The 21,243-nt window shown below is 47.0% G+C and overlaps 1 protein-coding gene across 1 annotated transcript; it reads right to left on the bottom strand.

The window, feature by feature from the left end:
• Positions 1 to 13,284: 13,284 nt before the first annotated feature.
• Positions 13,285 to 20,857, bottom strand: SPACA3 (sperm acrosome associated 3). The gene is made up of 4 exons (XM_010594226.3): positions 18,006 to 20,857; positions 16,656 to 16,814; positions 16,191 to 16,269; positions 13,285 to 13,351 (listed from the first exon to the last, which is right to left on the bottom strand). The coding sequence occupies exons 1-4, from the start codon at positions 18,190 to 18,192 to the stop codon at positions 13,285 to 13,287; spliced, it is 492 nt and encodes a 163-aa protein (XP_010592528.1). The 5' UTR covers positions 18,193 to 20,857.
• Between the last annotated feature and the right edge of the window lie 386 nt (positions 20,858 to 21,243).

Genomic DNA, 21,243 nt, shown 5'->3' on the forward strand with positions numbered 1-21,243 from the left:
AGATAGATATAGATGTGAATATAAATATACGTAAGAATATATATGAAACAATACCTTCACATAAGGTATGCACTCTATATTTTATTTTATTCTAAGTTTTTAAGAACACAACCTTGTAAACTGACTTCACACCCACTAATGGTTCTCAGCCTATGGTTTGGATGACAGTGCCCTAGACAATAGGTATGTGGCAGGAAGACACTGCCCTGCCCTGAAAGCTGTAAAGGAGGCATTCACGTCTCTCTGCTCTTCTGTCTTCTTTCCTGACCATGACCCTGACCCACACACCAGCCTTTCCAGAGCCTAAGCCTCTCTTCACCGCACCACCTCACCCCCATCAAACAGCCTGCATTCCCCTTCCAGGGGATACATTTGCGTTCAGCTCACCCTCCCCACCCATAACTCCTGAAAGAAGGGCTGGGAAAGGAGGTTGGGAGGTGCTTTTTGGGGGACCATGCCCTTTCAAGCCCCACTGTGGTAACAGAGAGCATCCTGTCCAGGCAGAATCCTTGAGTTCATGGAATCATGCTAATTCTGTAGGGGCAGATCCATCAGCCTAACCTTTCACTTCCTTCTGCTCCCCCACTCCCAAGCCAAAATCTCCCCAAAGTGGCGAAGAAAGACCTAATGTGGCTATGCCTCCCCGTCATGCAGAGATGTACAGAAAGCACTGGCTGGACCAGGGGTTCAGGGCTCTGGTCCCTGCTCTGCCAATCTCTCTCTCTCTCTCTGCCCCCATTTTCCCCATCTGTGAAATGGAAACAGAAGATCCTGGAGCAGATCACATGCAGCAAAGCAGCCAGCACGGCTTTGTGCGTGGGCCAGGAGGGTGACCACTGGGGCAGAGCCCTAATGCCCATGGTAATGCATCTCTTTGCCAACGCAGCCACCTCCTCCTCCACGCTCCCTGGTTTCTGATGCTTCCGTTTGACTTCTCGAGAAGAGTTCTTTGTCCCTTTGAGAACAATCCAGAGATGTATGCATCTTCTGCTCAGCACGGTAATCAGAGAGAGTAAACCACATCCAGGGAGGCAGCTTTGTGCTGTGCAGACAGTTTCATTGAGCAGGAGCTGTGCTGACTGTGCTCCAGGGAGAGCGGGGAATCCAGCAACTCCAGCTGGCAACTCCTGGGTGTCTCCAGGGGGTGCCCGCAGGGAGCTGTTCTCTCTACATGGCCATGTGTGTGAAGGCTCCCTCGCTCACCACCTCTGAGCCCTTGAGGGTCTGTGACACTGTACTTCCTTGGTCAGTAGGATGGGCCTTACCTTTCACAAAAAAAAAAAAAAAAAAAAAGGTGGGTCCTACAAAGCGTTTTGCCAGGCCTGTGTTCCGGGGCATCACAGCAGCTGACCGTGTGTGTACAGGAGCCTACCATCTGGAGGGAGTTCATCTCTGCCAAGCTCTGTTTCCCAGCCCTTCGCAAAACAAACGGCATAAGTGCTGGAAAGTCCACACAGGTTTCCGGGCCCTAGGGATGACTGGCATGCTGGAGTCATAGGACAAGTTGCAGGTGGGCTGTCCTTGTGGAAAAGACACCAGGTTTGACAAGTCTCAGTGGACCTGGGACCAGAAGAGCTACTCCCAAATCGTAGCCTACAACGGTCACCCAGGTCACATTACAAGAGTGGTGTGACATTGTGGGTCCTTTACCACTGACTGTCCCCCCTAGCAGCTCAACATCAGGGCCCTCTAGTTCCAGTACCCCCACATGCCATGAAATGACTAGGCACTGGGTAGACACACAGATGAGCATCTAATAAAGACCAGATGCTTTCACCTTTTGCTCACTTAATTCTCACAACAATTTTGTTAAACAGATTTCATTACCCCCATTTTACAGATGAAAATAACCTCCCCTCGTTCAGGCAGCTGGTGATTGGCAGAGCTGGGACTTGAACTCGTGCGTCTAAGTGCACAGCTCTGCTCTTCCCGCTATGATAAAGTCTCTCCTGTTGTGACAAGCTGATTTGGGGCACAGAGTGATTCTCTCCCTTACCTAACGAGGACATCAGACTCCAAGATTCAAGGGCCACAACTCCTGGGTACTGTTTGGCAGCTCAGTGCTGTGCCTGTGTGGATCCCTGCCAGGTGGAGCCCGCCAGAGCTCACCTGCCCCACCCCGACTCACAGAAGGAGTATTTGCCCAGCATGACAAATTGCAAAGAGACCCGCACCCCGGGGCCAGAACCTGGCCCCATGGCTTTCTTCTCTCAGGAGCTGCATGGCAATGGATGAGACTGCACCACTCTGAATCTAATTCCCTCAATTTTAGGGTGAAGATAACACCTTACCTGTGCAAAGGGAACGTACAGGACCAGAGGATGTGTCGAAGCCCCTTCAGACTCAAAGTCTGTGGCAGTACTACTTCCCCTCCCCAGTGGGACAAGTTGTATCAGGCATACTGGTGCACAAGCTGTGGCCTCCAGAAGGTGGCTGGGACAGAAGGTCCCCACGATGCCTCCTCCCTTCCTGGGCTATCTCCTCCCCAACATTCTCTCGACTGGGGTGGCCCATGGCTATTGGCAAAGCTGGGCGTTCGTTTTTAGAAACGGAGTACAGAAGTTGCTGGAAAGGGCCCTGCATTCATTTTCTATGGGTGCTATCATAAATTGTCACAAACTTAGTGGCTTAAAAAAACACAAATTTATTATCTGGCCATTCTATTGGTTAGAAGCCTGACACGGGTCTCATTGGGCTAAAATCAAAGTGTTGGCAGGGCTGCATTCCTTCTGGAGGCTCTAGGGGAGAATCTGTTTCCTTGCCTTTTCCAGCTTCTAGAGGCCACCCACATTCCTTGGCTCAGGGCCCCCTTCCTACATCTTCAAAGCCAGCAATTGCGGGCAGAGCTCTTACGTCGCATCACTCTGACCTCCCTCCACAGTCACGTCTGCCTCTAACTCTGACTGCTGTTCTGCCTCCCTCTTCTACTTCTAAGGGTCCTTGGGATTAGATTGGGCCCACCCAAAAATCCAGGATAAACTCCCATCTCCCATTAAATTGGCTTAATCTCCCACTAAATTATTAACTTAATCACATCTACAGAATCCCTTTTACCAAGTAAAATAACATATTAGTAGGTTCCAGGAAATAGGATAAGGATATATAGGGCTGCTACGAATCGGAATCGACTTGACGACAGCGGGGTTTTTTTTATCCTGGTTGTTGTTAGGTGCTGTCGAATCTATTCCGACTCAGAGCAACCCCATGTGACAGAGTAGAACTGCCCCCATAAGGTTTTCTAGGCTATAAACTTCACAGGAGCAGATTGCCAGGTCTTTCTCCCGCGAAGCTGCTGGGTGGGTTTGAACCGCCAAGCTTTTGGTTAACAGCTGAGCGCTTACCCATTGTGCCACCAGGGCTCCTCATTCTGCCTGTCACAGGCCCTTCAGACCCTATAACCTAATGCCATCATATCCCAAACAAGCAGAGCCAGAGTAGAGAAGAGGAACTCACCTAGGGTCACTCAGTGAGTTAGTGACAGTGCCAAAGTTAAATCCCCAGGCTCCCAGGCTCATGATTCTATTTGTAGATCAACTAGGCTGACTCACTTAAAGCAAGAAGTACTGAGACAGATTGTTTTTCCACACTTTGCCAGGCGTGGAATTCCCTCCCCCAAGACAAACTCACTCCTCACTGTATCAGGCTGGAAAACTTCCCGGTGGTGGCTAGACTGTTGGATGCAGAAGGACAGGGCTCTGAAGGGTGTCCCCAGACTGCTGACACCAAGGACAAGAACCAAATGAAGCATCTACTCAGCTAGCTGGGAGTCTGTTCAATGCTCTACCTTGTTTCAGTTTAACGGTTTCATGACTTTTTTAAAAAAAATCTATAGCTTAAGTTGCAATTTGAACTGCTCCGTTGGAACCCTGGCTTCCTTTCCAGAAAAAAAGAAAAATCAATTTGAGATAGAGCAAAGAATATTCTAAAGGGTTTGGATTGCGATGTGTCCCTTCTGATTTGGGGGTTCTGGCTTTGTTCAGCTTGGTCTACACACTTAACATACTTAACCCACTTAAAAAGAGTGTAAATCAATAACGAGCTACTGAATATTAACTGGTTGTTAACAAAAGACCCAGTTGTATGTCTAAATCCTGTTGAGTGGTTTCTGTGTTTTTTCCAAACAAGTAGCTGAGTGCAGTCATTTCCTTAGTGAAAACCTGGAGAGGTGTCATGAACAGAAGAGGCTCAGAGGTATGTCACATTTTCAGGAATGACCTAAATGAAAACATGAAGGCCAGGAGTTTGTGGCGTGATCACAAGTCCAAACCAAACCCAAAAAACCAAACCCATTGCCATCCCACCGATTCTGACTCATGGCAACCCCGTGTGTTACAGAGTGGAACTGCTCCATAGGGTTTTCTTGGCTGCAATCTTTATGGAAGCAGATCGCCAGCCCTTTCTTTCTTGGAGCTGTGGGTTTGGACTGCCAACCTTTCAGTTAGTAGCTAAGAGCAAATCATTTGCACTACCAGGAATTCCCAGTGACCTTAGAGGGTCAGAAAAATGAATGAATGAGTGAATGAATGAATGCACATGACCTCAAAAGCCAAGTCAGTGAGGTTTATTACAGATGAGGCGTGCAAAGGGAATGGGCATTTCTGTGTGTCGCTCTGCCAGGCACCAAGCTGGCCGCTTACTTGCTTTTGCTTTGTTGTTCTTGGCAGAAAGGCTGAAGTTATTTCCCTCTTTCCAGCCTGAAGCTATTTCTGTGAGAGTTTTAACCATGCGCATGCCTGGTGAAAAGTCTGTGGAGCCACAAGCCCTGACAAGGGGAAGACAAGAGTTTGTGAGGGGAGGGTTGATCTCTGGGAAAATGTCCTTGGAGAGCTGGGAGTGAGGAAGCCAGAGACAAGTCCCACCCGCAGGTGTGATCTGAGTGGGTAATGTTTTCCCTCAGGTAAAGCTGGCTCATTGCACCTGAGCCCAGAAGCCCACAGCAGAAACCACACAGCACACACATACTGCACAATGCACACAGCAGAAAGCAGAGTGCACACAGCAGAAGGCACGCAGCACACAGCCCACAACACACCACTGCACGGTGCACACAGCAGAGAGCTCATATCACACAGCATATGCCACACTGTACACAGCACACAGCAAACTGCTTGCTGCACATGGCACACAGCACATTGCACACTTCACACTACACACTTCACAAGGAACACATCACACTGCACACAGCAGGAGACACAGCACACAGCCCACAACACACTGCACGGTGCGCACAGCAGAAAGCTCATATCAGACAGCATATGCCACACTGTACACAGCACACCGCACACTGCCACAGCGCACTGCAGTCAGTACACTGTACACTGCACATGACACACTGCACACTGCACAGTGAACACTGCACACTGCCACAGCACAAACCACACTGCACACAGCAGAAAACACACAGCGCACTGCACACAGCACACTGTATACTGCACATAGCACACTGTACACTGCACGCAGCACACTGTACATTGCACACAGCACACAACAGAACTCAAGGAGAAACCTGGTCATTTCTCCCTCCACAAGCTCAGAGATTTCAATTTGATTTTGAGAACCAAACGCAGAGCCCGGACTGAGAGCCTCTATGAGGTCCCCGAATAGCTTCCCTTGTTACAGAGAAGAAAGGGAGCTCGGAGAAGACAAGGAATTTGCCTCTGGGGGAGGAGGCCTGCAGGCAGCCAGTTAAGACCCCAGGCTGCACAGAGCAAGCTTTCAGACATAGTCGGGGAGGGGGCAGGGGAACAAAGGAAGGAAATGCACAAACAACGCGGGCTCGCCATTCATTAGACTTGTATTTACTGACGCTAACCAAAGGGTCGGCAGTTCAAATCCGCCAGGCTCTCCTTGGAAACTTCTATGGGGCCGTTCTACTCTGTCCTATAGGGTCACTATGAGTTGGAATCGACTCGACGGCACTGGTTTTATTATGTGTTGGGCGCTCGCCTCAATGAATCGTAGTCAGAGTAGGGAAACGGACAAGGAAACAGACTACAAAAGAGGAATACGAGTTTTCCAGGTGAGGGAGAGTAAGGGAGACAGCTAGGCAAAGGACAAGAATCTGGAGAAAGCACAGTTCAGGGATGGCACATACATCGTGGGACCCAACCAAAGAAGGGAAAGGGAAAGTGACCAAAATGACCACCAAGAGGTAGGTAGATGCCAAAGGATGAAGGACCTCACCCCCATGCTGAAGGTAGTGTTGTGGCTAAAATCTTCATGTTCCTTCCCCTCTTTCCCAGCGTCTGTGCAGATGTTCCCCAAGCCAAGGATTTATTTATTTAGCTAATGGCTTTCTCCCTGCTCGTGTGAGATTTGTAGCCCATGGAATCTTTTTGTGCATTCATTTGCTTGTGTATTCCTAAGGCTAATGGGTTGAATATGTCTGGGCCTATGAGGTCCCTGGGGACCATGAAACCGAGCTGGGAACCAACGCAGCCTGAGGACAGGTCAAAAAAGGAGAGTCTCTCACTAATTCAACTTCTCTTTCGATGAAACATATGTGCACTTGCTTTTCAAGAACAAAGCAATAGGTTGGCAAAGGCTGTGGGTAGAGAGTCAAAAGGCTGAATTTCTAACCCATTTCTGCTGTAAACTGGCCACAGGACCTTGGACAGTTCACTTCAGCTCTCTGAACCTCAGTTTCCTTCTATCTAAAAGGGGAGGGGTAGAAATGAACAGATAATTTCTTTGGTTCTTCCCAACTCTAACAGTCTATGGGTCCAAGTTGAAAAGGGATGTCAGGCATCTAAGCAAATATTTAATTTACTGTTCCAAGCCTCTGTTTTCCCATCAGCAAAATGGAGATGAGGATGCCTGGTTTACGGGGATATTATGAGGATTAAATGAGCTAATGTGTATAAGGAGTCCCTGGATGGTGCAAATGGCTTAACTGAAAGGGTGGTGGTTTGAACCCACCCAGAGGTGCCTCCGAAGACAGGCCTGACAATCTGCTTCTGAAAGGTCACAACCTTGAAAACCCTATGGAGCAGTTCTGCTCTGCACACATGGGGTCACCATGGGTTGGAATCACCTTGATATCAACTAACAACAACAAGGTGTGTAAAACACTTTCTATATTTTCTTTGCTTTTCCTACAGCACATTGATTCTTAATCTTCTTTGGATTACTAATGCCTTTGGAAATAAGATGAAAGCTACGAAGTCTCTCCCCAGAAAAAATGAGCATGGGCGCAGAGATATACACAACTTTAAGGGGTTTACAGACCCCCAAGCCCATCTGTGATCCTCTAGGAAGCCAATGATCCTAGGCAAAGGCCCCCCTGGTCTAGAAAGTGCTAAACTGTCCTCCAAAACAACACTGCAGCATCATGAAGAGCAACCGAGATTTCTTCTAAAGTGACATAATGGCTGTCATTTTTCAATTTGCAGGAGAAAAAAAAAAATAGATAGGATTTGATCAATTTTGAGTTTTTTTGTCCCATAATTTTTTTAAACCTTTGGCACCTGCTGCTGCTTGTCTGCTGGTGCCTTCTCACAGATGGCAAAGTGAATGAAAGAGCAGAAAATGAATATGAAGAGAAGAACTTGGAAATGTGATTTCATAAAATTATGTTATGTATGTGGGGATTCTGAGGGATGGGGCGACCTGCCTACCTAGAAGGCAACTATAGCATCTACTTTGCAAGCATCCCGCGTGGTCTGATTCTCAAGAACATGACCACAGTACCCACTGCATCTAGGAAATGCGTGTGTGATGTTCTCCAGCTACCACGGATCCCTACGCATCACTGCTGACATCTCGTTAGTTTCTGAGTTGGGCTGCAATGGTGTTTTTTGCTTAAAAAAAAAAAAAAAAAAAAAAAAAAAACCTGATCCCCTGATAATGGCTTTGAGTGATTCTTTGGGAGGTGGATCCAGACGTCTTGCCTCCTTGGTGTTGTTTTCTACTCCATGCCTCTGAAGGAAGTGGCTCGTTTGCCTAACTTACCGCTGTTATGGTCCATTTGTCTTTAGCATAATTCATAGTTTTATGGCTTCTTTTCAAGTACAATTATATTCTAGTAAAATATACCCAATTCAAAATGATTGGTGGGCATCAAAGCATACCCAGCTCAGGCAGCCTTAGAGGAGAAGGGGCCAACAATCAGCAGGAAGAAGGCTTCCTAGCACCAGGCTGGACTCGCTGTCCCAATTCCATCACTCCATGAGTGTGTTCTGTGTGCCCAGTATGTGCCAGGCTCTGTGTTAGGCACTGGGGGTCTTTAGGGGCTCACAGTCTAGCTGGGGAGAGGTGGGAAACAGACATGCACACAAACATGTCGAACAGTAAGAGCTATAATGAAGGCACAAGAGGCACGAGCACTCATTGCAAAAGAAGCACCAGGGTCTGCCTGCCTGGGTGAGGCAGAGGAAGTTTTGATTCAGACTTGAAAGATGAGGAGAGGGTGCTGGGCAGGCGAGTTTGCAGAGGAAATGCAAGAGCAAAGGCTGAAAGCGGAAGAGAACTTGAAGGATTTGGAGAATGATGGAGAGCTGATGGATAAGATGGGCTCCTTCTCCACTATCTTCTCTTAACTGTCCCTTCCTGCCCTAGGGGTCCAGCCTGCTGAGAGCCCAAGTGCAGGTGCTTGGCCTCCACTCAGCTATGAAGGGTGGGACATGCTGAGGATAAAGTCCAGTCTTTGGAGTCCAACTGTCCCATCCAAATCCCAGGTCCACCAACCACATCACCTTGAGCGAGCTCTAGAACTTCTCTGGGGCTCAGTTTCCTCCTAAGAAATGAGGATGATAATTTCTACCTCCTAGAAATGTTTTGAGGGTATTGAGATAAACTAGGGAAAGCACCTGTGTGATGCCCAACACATGGTAAGTAAGAGATGATAAAGAAGTCTCATCCTACATGGTAACTCCATTGAGAGTGGCCACTATTGAAGTATTCCAAGTCAGTGGGATAGAGGGTTGCAGCCAGTTTACAATAGGCAAAAAGGCAAGAAATGGTGGCATATAGCCAGCCACATTGTAGAAGATGTCCGGTAGATGCTGTTGTCCTTCCCCTAACAGGTTGCACCCATCTGACTTGCCCAGCTTCCCACAGGCCCCCACTCTAGGTACCCAGAGTATAACAACCATCCCTGCCGAGGATATGGATCACATAGGCTGAGCACAGGGACCTCAGCTGAAGAAGAACACTCAGCAAAGCCTCCCTCAGCTTCCAGGGGCCCTGCCTCCCCTTACCTGTACTCACAGGTGGAAAAAGGGCAGCACCTGAGCAAGCCAATCATCCCCTGGAACATTCACCTTGTTGCTGTTAGTTGTCGTCTAGTCAATCCTGACTCATGACAACCCCACATGTGCTGAGAACTGCTCTGTAACGTTTTTAAAACTGTGACCTTTTGGGAGCAGATTGCCAGGACTTTATTTCAAAGTTTTTTTTTCTGGGTAGGTTCAAACTGCCAACCTTTTGGCTAGTAGTCAAGCGTTGAACCATTTGTTCCACCCAGGGGCTCCTCACCCCACCGTTGTTGTTGTTCTTAGCTGGGGTTGAGTCGGTTCTGGCTCATAGCAAAACTATGTACCACAGAACAAAACACTGCCCAGTCCTGCACCATGCTCACAATCATTGTTATGCTTGAGCCCATTGTTGCAGCCACTGTGTCAATCCACCTCATTGAGGGTCTTCCTCTCTCTCGCTGACCCTCTACTTTACCAAGCATGATGTCCTTCTCCAAGGACTGATCCCTCCTGACAACGTGACCAATGTATGTAAGACATCCGTGCTTCTAAGGAGCATTCTGGTTGTACCTCTTCCAAGACAGATTTGTTCGTTCTTTTGGCAGTCTATGGTATATTCAATATTCTTTGCCAACACCACAATTCAATGGCATCAGTTCTTTTTTGGTCTTCCTTACTCATCACCCAGCTTTCGCATGCATGCGATTGAAAATACCACAGCTTGGGCCAGGCGCACCTTAGTCCTCACGGTGACATTTTTGCTTTTCAACACTTTAAAGAGGCCCTTTGCAGCAGATTTGCCCAATGCAATGTGTCTTTTGATTTCTTGACTGCTGCTTCCACAGGTGTTGATTATGGATTCAAGTAAAATGAAATCCTTGATAACTTCAATCTTTCCTCCATTTATCATGATGTTGCTTATTGGTCCAGTTGTGAGGATTTTTGTTTTATGTTGAGGTGCAATCCACACTGAAAGCTGTGGTCTTTGATCATCAGTAAGTGCTTCAAGTCCTTTCCACTTTCAGCAAGCAAGGTTGTGTCATCTGCATAATGCATGTTCTTAATGAGTCTTCCTCCAGTCCCAATGCCCCGTTCCTCTTCATATGGTCCAGCTTCTCGGATTATTTGCTCAGCATACAGATTAAATAGGTATAGTGAAAGAATACAACCCTGACGCACACCTTTCCTGACTTTAAACCACACAGTAGCCCCTAGTTCTGTCCAAACAACTGCCTTTTGATCTATGTGCAGGTTCCTCATGAGCACAATTAAGTGTTCTGGAATTCCTATTCTTCACAATATTACCCATAATCTGTTATGATCTACATAGTCGAATGCCTTTGCATAGTCAGCAAAACACAGATAAACATCCTCTGGTATTCTCTGCTTTCAGCCAGGATCCATCTGACATTAGCAATAATATCCCTGGTTCCATGTCCTCTTCTAAACCTGGCTTGAATTTCTGTCAGTTCCCAGTTGATATACTGCTGCAGCCACTTTTGAATGATCTTCAGCAAAATTTTGCTTGCAAGTGATATTAATGATATTGTTCAATAATTTCCACATTCAGTTGGATCACCTTTCTTGGGAATAGGCATAAATATGGATCGCTTCCAGTCGGTTGGTCAGGTAGCTGTCTTCCATATTTCTTGGCATAGACGAATGAGCACCTCCAGCACTGCATCTGTTTGTTGAAACATCTCAGTTGATATTCTGTCAATTCCTGGAGCTTGTTTTTTGCCATTGCCGTCAGCACAGCTTGGACTTCTTCCTTCAGTACCATCGGTTCCTGTTGATATGGTACCTCTCGAAATGGTTGAAAGTCGACCAATTCCTTTTGGTATAATGATTCTGTGTTCCTTCCTTCTTCTTTTGATGCTTCCTGCATCATTTAATATTTTCCCCATAGAATCCTTCACTATTGCAACTGGAGGCTTGAATTTTTTCTTCAGTTTTTTCGGCTCAAGAAATGCTGAGTGTGTTCTTCCCTTTAGGTTTTCTACTTCCAACTCTTCGCACATGTCATTATAATACTTCATTTTATCTTCTTGAGCTGTCCTTTGAAATCTTCTGTTCAGTTCTTTTACTTCATACCCTACCCTTAGTACAAAGGAAATAGAAAAGCCCATTTCAGATTAATCTTCTGGAAACTGGTCAAAGAATGTAGTGACTTGCCAAAAGTGATTAAAAAAAAAAAATTCAGTTCATTTTCCCCATTTTACACAGAAATCTCTTCCCCTTTATCCCAGCTACTCTTCTCCTTCCACTCCTTCTTCACACATCCTCCCCTCTCTCCTTCCTTCCCAGAGGGTACTGCATCATAGTTATTGTTCTGGAATCTGAATTAGATAATGCATGGCACATGGAAGGCACACAATGTTTGCCTATTATTATTAATTTGTTAATTTAAATTAATTATTAAAAAGATACCATGGTCTCCCTACCTATGACTTAATAAGAACGAATCCATCAAGCACTGACCATCCACTCCAGAAGGGAGCTGGTTCTTCAACACTATCTACTTGTAGAAGGGCCAGCCCTCAAGCTGATCGTCACCTTGACTTAGAGCCAAGAGTTGCACTGAGATGCAGAACCAAAAGTCAGGGTGGGGCACAAGGCAGGGCCAAATGAGCAATGTAAGGAAACTGGCCTGCAGGAATGAATTACCCAACAAGCAAGGTATGCGCGGGCTTACTGTGTGTGCTTACTAATCTGTAAGTGCACTGTGCACTACAGATTAGTAAGGAAACACAAGTAAGCCCATGCATACCTTGCTTACTGGTTAGTCTGGCCCTGTTGGCCTGCTTCCCCATTTACAGGCGCTTGGCCACCCTCCTGGTGCTTGCTAACACAGTGGCATTCAGAGATGGCGGATCTTGGGGGTAGTCAACATCATAGTCCCCACTTCTCCTTAGAAGCCACCAGCCATGCCTCAATCAACAGTTCAGCACTTGCAGGGCTCCCTGAAGTCTTCCCAGAAGAAACTCCAATCTGAACTCAGGGCTCTGCCCTCTCACACATCTCTGTGTCACCTCAGCTTCTGTTCCTGCCACCACATTCATTGTGATCCTGAGACTCTGCCCACCTTCCTTCTTCAGACCCGGTCGAACCAGGAGAGCTGAAAGATGGAGTTCCAGGTTAATGGGGAAGAGCACCATCTTCTTCTGATCTTCCCGTGTATTGGGGAAGGCAGGGAACTGCAACCAGCTGTATTGTTTGTTGTCTGACAGCCACCCCTATCTCCCACCCCATCTTCCAGCCTCAGCAGCGCCAGGGCAGGGGTGGCTTCCTTACCCAGGATGGGGCAGCCATCACTATCAACTGTACTTGCATCTCCCTCTGCTAGAGGGCACTGGAGAGCTTGGTGAAAGAGCTCGTGGTGGCAATCTTTAGTCATGGTGCACCACCACATGGTAGCAACAGATCGTGTTAGTAGTCACCAGCTGGAGAGCCAAGGCATCATCACCACCTCCTGATGGAAGACACCAACACTCCTGCATCCCGAGGCCTCAGAAAATAAGTGTTCCAAAGACCCAAATCAGCAGTACAAGACTTCGGGCCCAAGTAGAATTGCCATATAAAATACAGAACACCGACTTAAATTTGAATTTTAGATACACAACAAATCAAATTTTAGTATAGGTCTCATGCAATATTTGGGACATACTTATACTAAAATTTATTTGTTGTGTATATGCAGTTCAAACTCAACTGGAGCATCCTGATTTTTGTTGTTTGCTTTTTGTTTATATGTTTTTCTAAATCTGGCAATGCTAGACCTAGGTAAAGGGTCTAAGAAACTCTTCCAGGTGTGAACAAGGGAGGCACTGACCACCAGGCCACCACGGTTTGAGGCAAGCCTTCCATAATGGGCTTTTTGGAGTCCAGTTGAAGCCCAGCCCAGGTAGACAGGTGAGGGAATACTAGGCTGCTCTGCTTCCAACACTCCACTTTGAAACCCAGTGAACGCTGAGAACCACATTTATGTTAAACTACATTTTATTAGCTGGCTTTTCTCCTCAAGTCTAGGTCAGGATCCAAACCACATCTCCAGCCTGCTGTGTTTGGTCTGGTCCTTCTGGAGAGGTTCCTACAAGTCACAGCCATCCACCCAGTCGCTGAGGTCTTTGCCTTGGCAGTGATGCCTCCAGGTCTCCCTGCAGATGGAGAAGGGGGAGGGAATAGGGCACACTCACTGCAGCTTCCAGTCACTGCCCAGAGAGGAGCAGGAAGGGAATGGGGGCTCTAAAGTGAGGTGAGGAAAGAAGCTAGCAAAGGGAAGAGGAATGAGTAAATCAGATTAATTAACAAGGAATCACCTGGAAGAAGTAAAGAAAATGGAAGAGAATGCCTAAGAGAGTCATTTTTCTAGTCTGGAGCCCGGTTCAATGGTTTTTTCCAACTCATTGCTGCTTCTGGAAATAATGATGCCACTTTGCATGTGTGCAGACCTTTACAGTTTACATATAGCACTCTCTCACCTATCATCCATTTAACACCCTCCCCCAGATAGACTGGGCAAATTTTATGCTATTTTCCAAATGAAAAGCTGAGGCTAAGAAGCAAAATTACTTGCCCAAGATCCACAGCTAGCAAATCGTGCCCACATCCAATTCTCCTTGGCCACCAATCTGAGTCTTTCAATTGTTGGTAACTTTTTCGCTCACGGGCTCATTCAGGACAGGTACTGTTCTAGTTTCATAACCGACATCTTTGAGGGAGATAAGCAAGGTCGTGGAATCCTAGGGTCCCAAGTTCTCAGAGGTCCCAAGCTCTGAAAACTGGTGTCTTCTATGATGTTAGTGTCAAAGAACCCAAATTCCCCTAAGGGATCTCTATAGATCGATTCTCCAAGAGCGGTCAATTGGCTTGTTTGTCTCTTCCACTAGACTGTGAGGTCCTTGAGGGCAAAGTCTTGGGTCTCTGCCATCTCTGCAACCAAGCGCTGAGCCTGGCACAGAGTATATTCTCAATTCATGTGTATGGAATGAACAAACAGCCCCTTTCACCTTCTGGAACCACTTCCTATTTTCAGCCTTAGCTACCCTCAGGGGTGATACATGCCACAGATTTACTCTCAATGTACAAAAGAGAGTTGTTGTTTGACTCAACTCAAAAGAGCCTATTTCTCCCATCCCAAGGTGGTACCCCCAAGTCCTCAAGCCCTTGGGTTAGTGCCTGAGCCTGCATTCATCCTTCTTGAGTTTATAGGCATGCATGATGCCCCGCTGAGCCTGCCTCATTCCAGACTCAGTTCCTAGGGTTTCAACTGCTTTCAAACCAACACATCTCCAAAGCTGCAGCCATTTCAAGGGCCCATTTGTGGGCCCTAGATTCATAGGGTCTATCTGTGGACCTTCTCTAGATTCATAGGGTCCATCTGTGGCCCTTCTTTACATTTATAGTCAAAGTCCATCTGTGGCACTTCTCAACATTCATAGTCAGGGTCCATTGTTGACCTTCTCTACCTTCATAGAGTTCATCTGTGGACCTTCTCTAGATTTGTAGAGTTCCTCTGTGCATTCTCTACATTCACAGTCAGGGTCCATCTGTGGACCTTCTCTACACTCATAGTCGTTTTCACCTGCCCCCTTTCCCTCCCTGGCTCCATCTTACCTGTCCTGATCCCTTCTTCACAGTCCTCATGCCCAGCCCCTCTCCTGTCCATCACCACTGCAACTGCCACAGTCCAGACCCTATATTTCTCACCTAGATTTCTGCAAAGGTTTCCACCTGCCTTAGTCTTTCCCTGTCCTTCTACTCTTGGGTTGACATTCAATGCCTTCTAACTGCCTCCCCAGCTTTATCACCTGCTACCTCCATTTATGGTCCTGGTGCATCAGCCACCTACAGTATTTTACCTTCCCCAGATTCTACCTTCCTGCTGGTCCCTCATCCAGAAATTTGAGTAAAAGAAAGGCTGGAGACACTAAGTAGTGAAACTCTCCTCCAAAGAGACTAGGCAACCACCTCAGGCGCACCACTGTGAACTAGTGTTCTATTTCAACTCTCCACCTGATGCTCATCTGTAACATGGGGTAATCGCAACTCCCTTGTCTGTGAGGATGGTTTCAAAAGCCATCTTGTGGTGAAAAAAAAAGACCAGGCTTACTGATCTGACAGAGATGGAGGATTCGCTGAGGCTATGGCCCCTAGACACCCTGCTAACTCAGAACTGAAGCTACTCCCAAACCCACTTTTCAGACAAAGATTAGACAGGCCTATAAAACAAACAAGAACACAAACAAGGAACATGCTTCCTAGTTCAATCAGATATATGGGACCAGATAGACAACTCCTGCCCAAAAGCAAGACAAGAAGGCAGAAAGGGACAGGAAAACTGGACAAAGGGACATGGAGAAGCTGGGATGGAAACGTGGAGCGTGCTGTCACATTGCAGGGATTGCAGCCAGTGCACAAACAATTTGTGCATAAGTTTTTGAGTGAGAAACTAACTTGTGCTGTAAACTTCCACCTAAAGCACATTAAAATTATATTAAAAAAAATAAGCCTTCTTGTGTGAAAAAGGTGGGAAACAAGAAGGCTGAAATAGTGAGCTCTGGAGCCCCCACCCACACTTAAAGCAGAGCAGCTTTCCTCTGATCTGTTGTACATTTTGAACTTTTACACAAGATCTATTATGGCCAAAGATTCCACCACTCAAAAAAAAAAAGTGTACAAGCCCTGGTCTAGAGGACCATTAAGTAGGCATCATGACACAGGCGAATCTTGGAAGAACCAGACTCTTGATCTCCCAGGCTGGGCTTTAACACTTACAGCTATGTGACCTCCACTGAACTGCTCATCCTCCCTGAAACTCAGCGTGTCATCTGTGAATACTTTCATGGTATAATACGTATACCAAGAGTTGTGGTGAGGATTAGTTGTGGCATGGTCCCAGGCACAAAATGGGTACTTGGAAAAGGTTACCTCCCTCATGTTGTCCGCCAGTCCTAAACACACCACTTCAGAAGGTGTCCAGCTCAAGTGACTTACCAGGTGGCCAGACCACGGGGCCCTTGGGCTATCTTCATTGCACAGATAACTGTCTCCCTGAGGTTAGGCTTCAACAAGTCTATGGTAGGAGGAAGAGAAACACAACAAAGGAGCAGAGAGCGGAGCTGGGCATCCAGGGTCAAGCTCACTTGTTTGCTTGCTCATACTTCCTCAGTCTTGCATACACACACACACACACATCCTACCATCCTTTTCTATCCTAAGCCCAGTTCTACCTCTTGACTACTCTGGAAGCACAGGCATCACTCTCCTCTATCGAAGCAATCCTCCCTCCATTCCTATACCTCTGAGGACAGCCTCCCATCTGGAACCCCCAAATCAGATTCATCATCATCACTTGCCCTATCCCCCTCTCCTTGGTAGGCCCAGCAAGTTGTAAGGGAAAGAGCAAAGGCTGATGCATTGCCCCTACTCCAGCCAGCCCTGGGCGCAAGCCCTGCTTACCAGTACAGTACATCCGGCACAGGTTGGGGGCCTTCGAATCGAAGTTGTTGCACCACTTCCGGCTGCTGATCTGGAAGATGCCATTGTTGGTGCTTCCATCTGCCTCATGGTCCACAGCAGCTGTGTTAAAGCCACTTGTGAAGTAAGCAAGGCAGATCCCTGAGTAGGGCAGAGACAGGTCGGTGGGTCAGACAGTACAGGGGAGAGAGGTAGCCAGGCCCCAGGAGGGCCACCCCAGACCAGAGGGCTCACAGGGCAGGCCCCACACATTCTCCCTACTGAGCCTCTCCTCCTGCCTCAAGGTGGTCAGGGCAGCCTCCTTCCTACCTGTTCTGCAGATGAAGCAATTGAGCACCAGATGGGGAAAGTGACTTACCTAAGGCCATATATAGCCACCAAAGCAGGAGTCAGGGCTGGACCTCAGGCCGGCAATCTCCCCACTGTCTCATTGTTCAGCACACAGTAGGGCCAATAAATGTTCGTTGAATGGAATGAGCAAGAGCTAAATCTTTAAATGTGAGACTAGGAAGACACAGGTGTGATCTCTCTCTATAGGGGGCTGGGACTAGAGAAAAATTGAGCCAAAAAGTGGTTATACTTCATAGCTGGCTTTCTAAAATTGCTAAGCGCTTGCAGAGTTTGGTATTACTGGTTTGCTTATTTTGTCTTTTTCTAAATTTCAGTTGTCTTTGTTGTTGTTAGCTGCTGTCCAGTCATCCCCTGACTCACGGTGACCCCGTGCACAGCAGAATGAAATGCTGCCTGGTTCTGCACAGTGGAATCAGACTCTTGTGATCCATAGGGTTACAATGGCTGATTTTCAGATGTAGATCACCAGGCCTTTCTTCCTAGTCTGTCTTAGTCTGGAAGCTCCACTGAAACATGTTCAGCATCATAGCAACATGCAATCCTCCACTGACAGACAGGTGGTGGCTACACTTGAAGTGCATTGGCTGGGAATTGAACCCGGCAGAATTGGAAGGCAAGACTGTTACCACTGAACCACCAATTTCAGGAAAAACCCATTGCCATGGGGTTGATTCCAATTCATAGCAACCCTATAATGTCTAAATAGGTTCTTGTGGCCATTATTAAGCTTAGCATACTATACTATGCTGCTCCTTTGGCTCCTGACTTTACCAGCAGGGAAAATGAAGGGGCAATTCCAACGTGGCTGTCTCTTGCCTGCCCACTATGGGTTTAACTCGGTTCTGGGTGTTCTCCTCCTGTCATCTCCTATAACACTCATTTTATAGGTGAGAACACAGAGACTCAGAAAGCTCCCCACGGAAGGAGGGAGGGAGGGAATGGTAATGGGGGGATAGGGCCAGCAGTGGGAGGGGTTCTTACAGTCAGCCAGGCTGTATCCACGGTATCCATCCAGACCGAATTCCTGTAGCAATCGGGCCAGCTCACAGCGGCTGTAGACTTTGGCCTCACTGGTGGCCAGCAAGCAACTGAGCAGAGAGACGAAGGCGAGCATCATGCTCCCATTCGGGCACAGCCACCTTCTGGGAGCCCAGTTCCTGGCTTTCATGCTGGTGTCAGAAGCAGAGCCCCCACCACGCTGGCTTAGAGCTGTGCTTGGAGGTGGCAGGTGGCTCACCAGCCCTGCTCGACCAGTCACAAATGCCTACTCCTCAGAAGAAGAGAGACAGGGCCCGAATGCACCCCTGAGAAAGGAAGAGAAGGGATGGGTAGAAGACAATGTTCTAACAATGCAAATCAGCTCCCTTGCAGCCCTGGTGAAGCATTGGACATGCCCCCAAGACCCTGAAGAGGGTTCCCCAAAATCAGTCCTCTCTCCCTTCCAATACTACCATAACACATCGCTGCCCAACAGCTGAGGGAAAATGAGGAAGAGAATAAACAGATATTGAGCTCTATGTTGCATGCCAGGCATTACGTAATCCTGAGGCCCAAGATTTCCTAAAGTTTGTACTGAGACTAAAGTTTATGTGACTCCATACCTCACTGGGGTATGGCCATGGACAGATGTTTCCAGAGGGGATGGGCCAAGCATTGTCATCAGCATAAATCAACCCCTATGCCCAATTGTTGAGGGACCTCCGTTCTAGCACCGAACCTCCATCTCCTGGCCTTCGTTGAAACGAGGTCTGCCCCCCACCAAGAACACCACTTCCCTATGGCCTTCTCAAGTGGAGGTTGCTGTTTCTCCACACATAAAATGACTCTATGATATCTTCCCTTTACCTGCAGACCTCATATACAACTGTCTCTTGGACGTCTCCACTTGGGTATTCCATAGGCACCTCAAACCAAGCCCATCTAAAACAGAACTAATCTTCCTGCCAAAACCTACTCTTCCTTATGTCTTCTGCTTATGGGTCTAAGGCATTTTAGTTCACTCATTTATCCAAACTAGAAATATGGATGTCATTCTTTACTACTTCTTCTCCATTACTCTAGCCCTCACCCATCGCCAACAAATCAAACCCAAAATTCTGTTGATTCTACCTTCCTTCCAGGAGCACTGCCTTTCTCTTAATTCAGACCACCATCATGGCTTGCCTGGTGGTCTTCTTGTTTCTAGTCATGACCCCCTTCCAAACTATTCTATGCACATTCACCAGAATGAATTGTTTAAGTGAAAAAAAGCCTGGCCAAGTGGCACACTTCAATGACTCTCCATCATCACAGCCCCTCAGCAGGGTTGACAAAATCCTCCATGACCCAACCCTGATGACCACTCCCTCATTTATACTTTGTCCCAACAATGCCACATTGTTCGCTCATGATGGCCTTGATGTCTAGAACATCAGCCTCTTTTACGTGGTTAACTCTTACACTTGAAAGGTCACCTCAGGGGGAATTCCCCAGCAAGACTCTTTTGACAGGAAACCACCCCCCAACACTCCCATAGCACCCTATATTTCTACCTTCCATCCATCACACTTGATTATAACATATGTTAGTCTTCCCACAACAAGGTGAACATGAAAAGAACAGTGGTCACAACAGAGGGTCCCAGGCAGATAGGGAGAAAAAAGTAGAACAAAAAAGACCGGACTTACTGGTCTGACAGAGACTGGAGGAGTCTCTGAGACTATGGCCCTAAGAAACCCTTCTGACTTGGAACTGAAGCCATTCCTGGAAACCACCTTTCAGCCAAACTATAGACAGGCCCATTGTCTTAGGCTGGCTTCTCTAGAGAAGCAAAACCAGTAACACATATAAATATATGTAGAGAAAGATTTATATCAAGAAAACAGATCACTCAATTGTAGAGGCTAGAACATCCCAAGTCCATGGATCAGAATAGAGGCTTCTCCCTATTCATGTAGCTACAGGGGCTGGTGAACCCAAGATCAGCAGATCAGAGAGCAGGGCTTTTGCTCATAGGCTGTGAAGATTGATTAATCCCAAGATTGGCAGGCAAGCAGATAGCTCAGGTCCCAAGAGACAGAGTTCAGATGAACAGGAGGCAGCCACACGATCCAGAGCTATCAAAAAGCCAGAAGGTCCGCTTATATTTGGTTGCAGGCCACACCCCCAAGGAAACTCCCTTTCAACTGATTGGCTACTCACAGCAGATCCCATCATGGAAGTGATCACATATAAACACTGTGAATCATGCCCCAGCCAAGTTGACACACAGTCTTAGCCATGACAGTCCATCCGTTGTCAACTTGGCACATGTACACATCTCCTTAAACCTTACATAATCTCTGAATAAAGACAATTATAAAGTCATACTTGCATCTAACATGATAGAACTAACACATGTACAACTGAAAACACACTAGCCCCATTTGCATCTTATATTTTATAAGTGAAGAAAACAAAAATATTTGATGCACACATAAAAAAAAACAGAGCACAAATACTCATAACAATTACAGTCCTCAGTTCTGTGACTGGTCATGTGTCCGTAACTGGTATTTAGAACTACCTTCTTCCACCACCCATTCCATATTCCCTTTGCCCTCAGCAAGCACCTCAGCTGGTCGGTATTTTGCCTGGTGGGATGACCCAAATCTTCATTCCTAAAGGGTCTGAGTCATTAGCAGTCATGTTGGAATTGAGTTGCTGTAGTTTTCCATTGACTTTAATCACAGGGCGTGGTAGTACTAAGAGACACCCTAAGGGATCTCTTGCATTCCAGACATACTCTTCTTTACCTCAATTATGTAATACCAATCTGATTTCTTCTTGGTAATCAGGATCAATCGCAGCAGCCAGTATGGTAACTCCCTTCTTTCCTGTTGATCCAGAGCCATAAGGAGCCCAAAGTGGCCAGGTAGCATTCTTAGCTTCCAGTTCAATGGAATCAGTTATGTTTTTCCAGATGAGAGCATTCTTCCCTTTGGAAATAAGACCTCTAGACCCACAGGCATAAGGTCATGGGGACAGGAAGCAAAAATCTTGCTAGTGAGTCACTAGGGATATTAGTAAATGGTGCCACTCTCATTTCCACCCCTTGATTGCTGGACCCATGAATTCTAGCTACGGGAGAAACAGCACCATATGTTGGATGCTGGTTTAGAGCAAATACAGCCTCCTGGAGAACATTGCCCCAACCCTGCAAGGTATTACCACCTAGCTGGTACCATAATCGTGTCTTTAG

Source organism: Loxodonta africana, chromosome 18 (genome assembly GCF_030014295.1).
Source record: "Loxodonta africana isolate mLoxAfr1 chromosome 18, mLoxAfr1.hap2, whole genome shotgun sequence".
NCBI classification, from domain to species: Eukaryota; Metazoa; Chordata; class Mammalia; order Proboscidea; family Elephantidae; genus Loxodonta; species Loxodonta africana.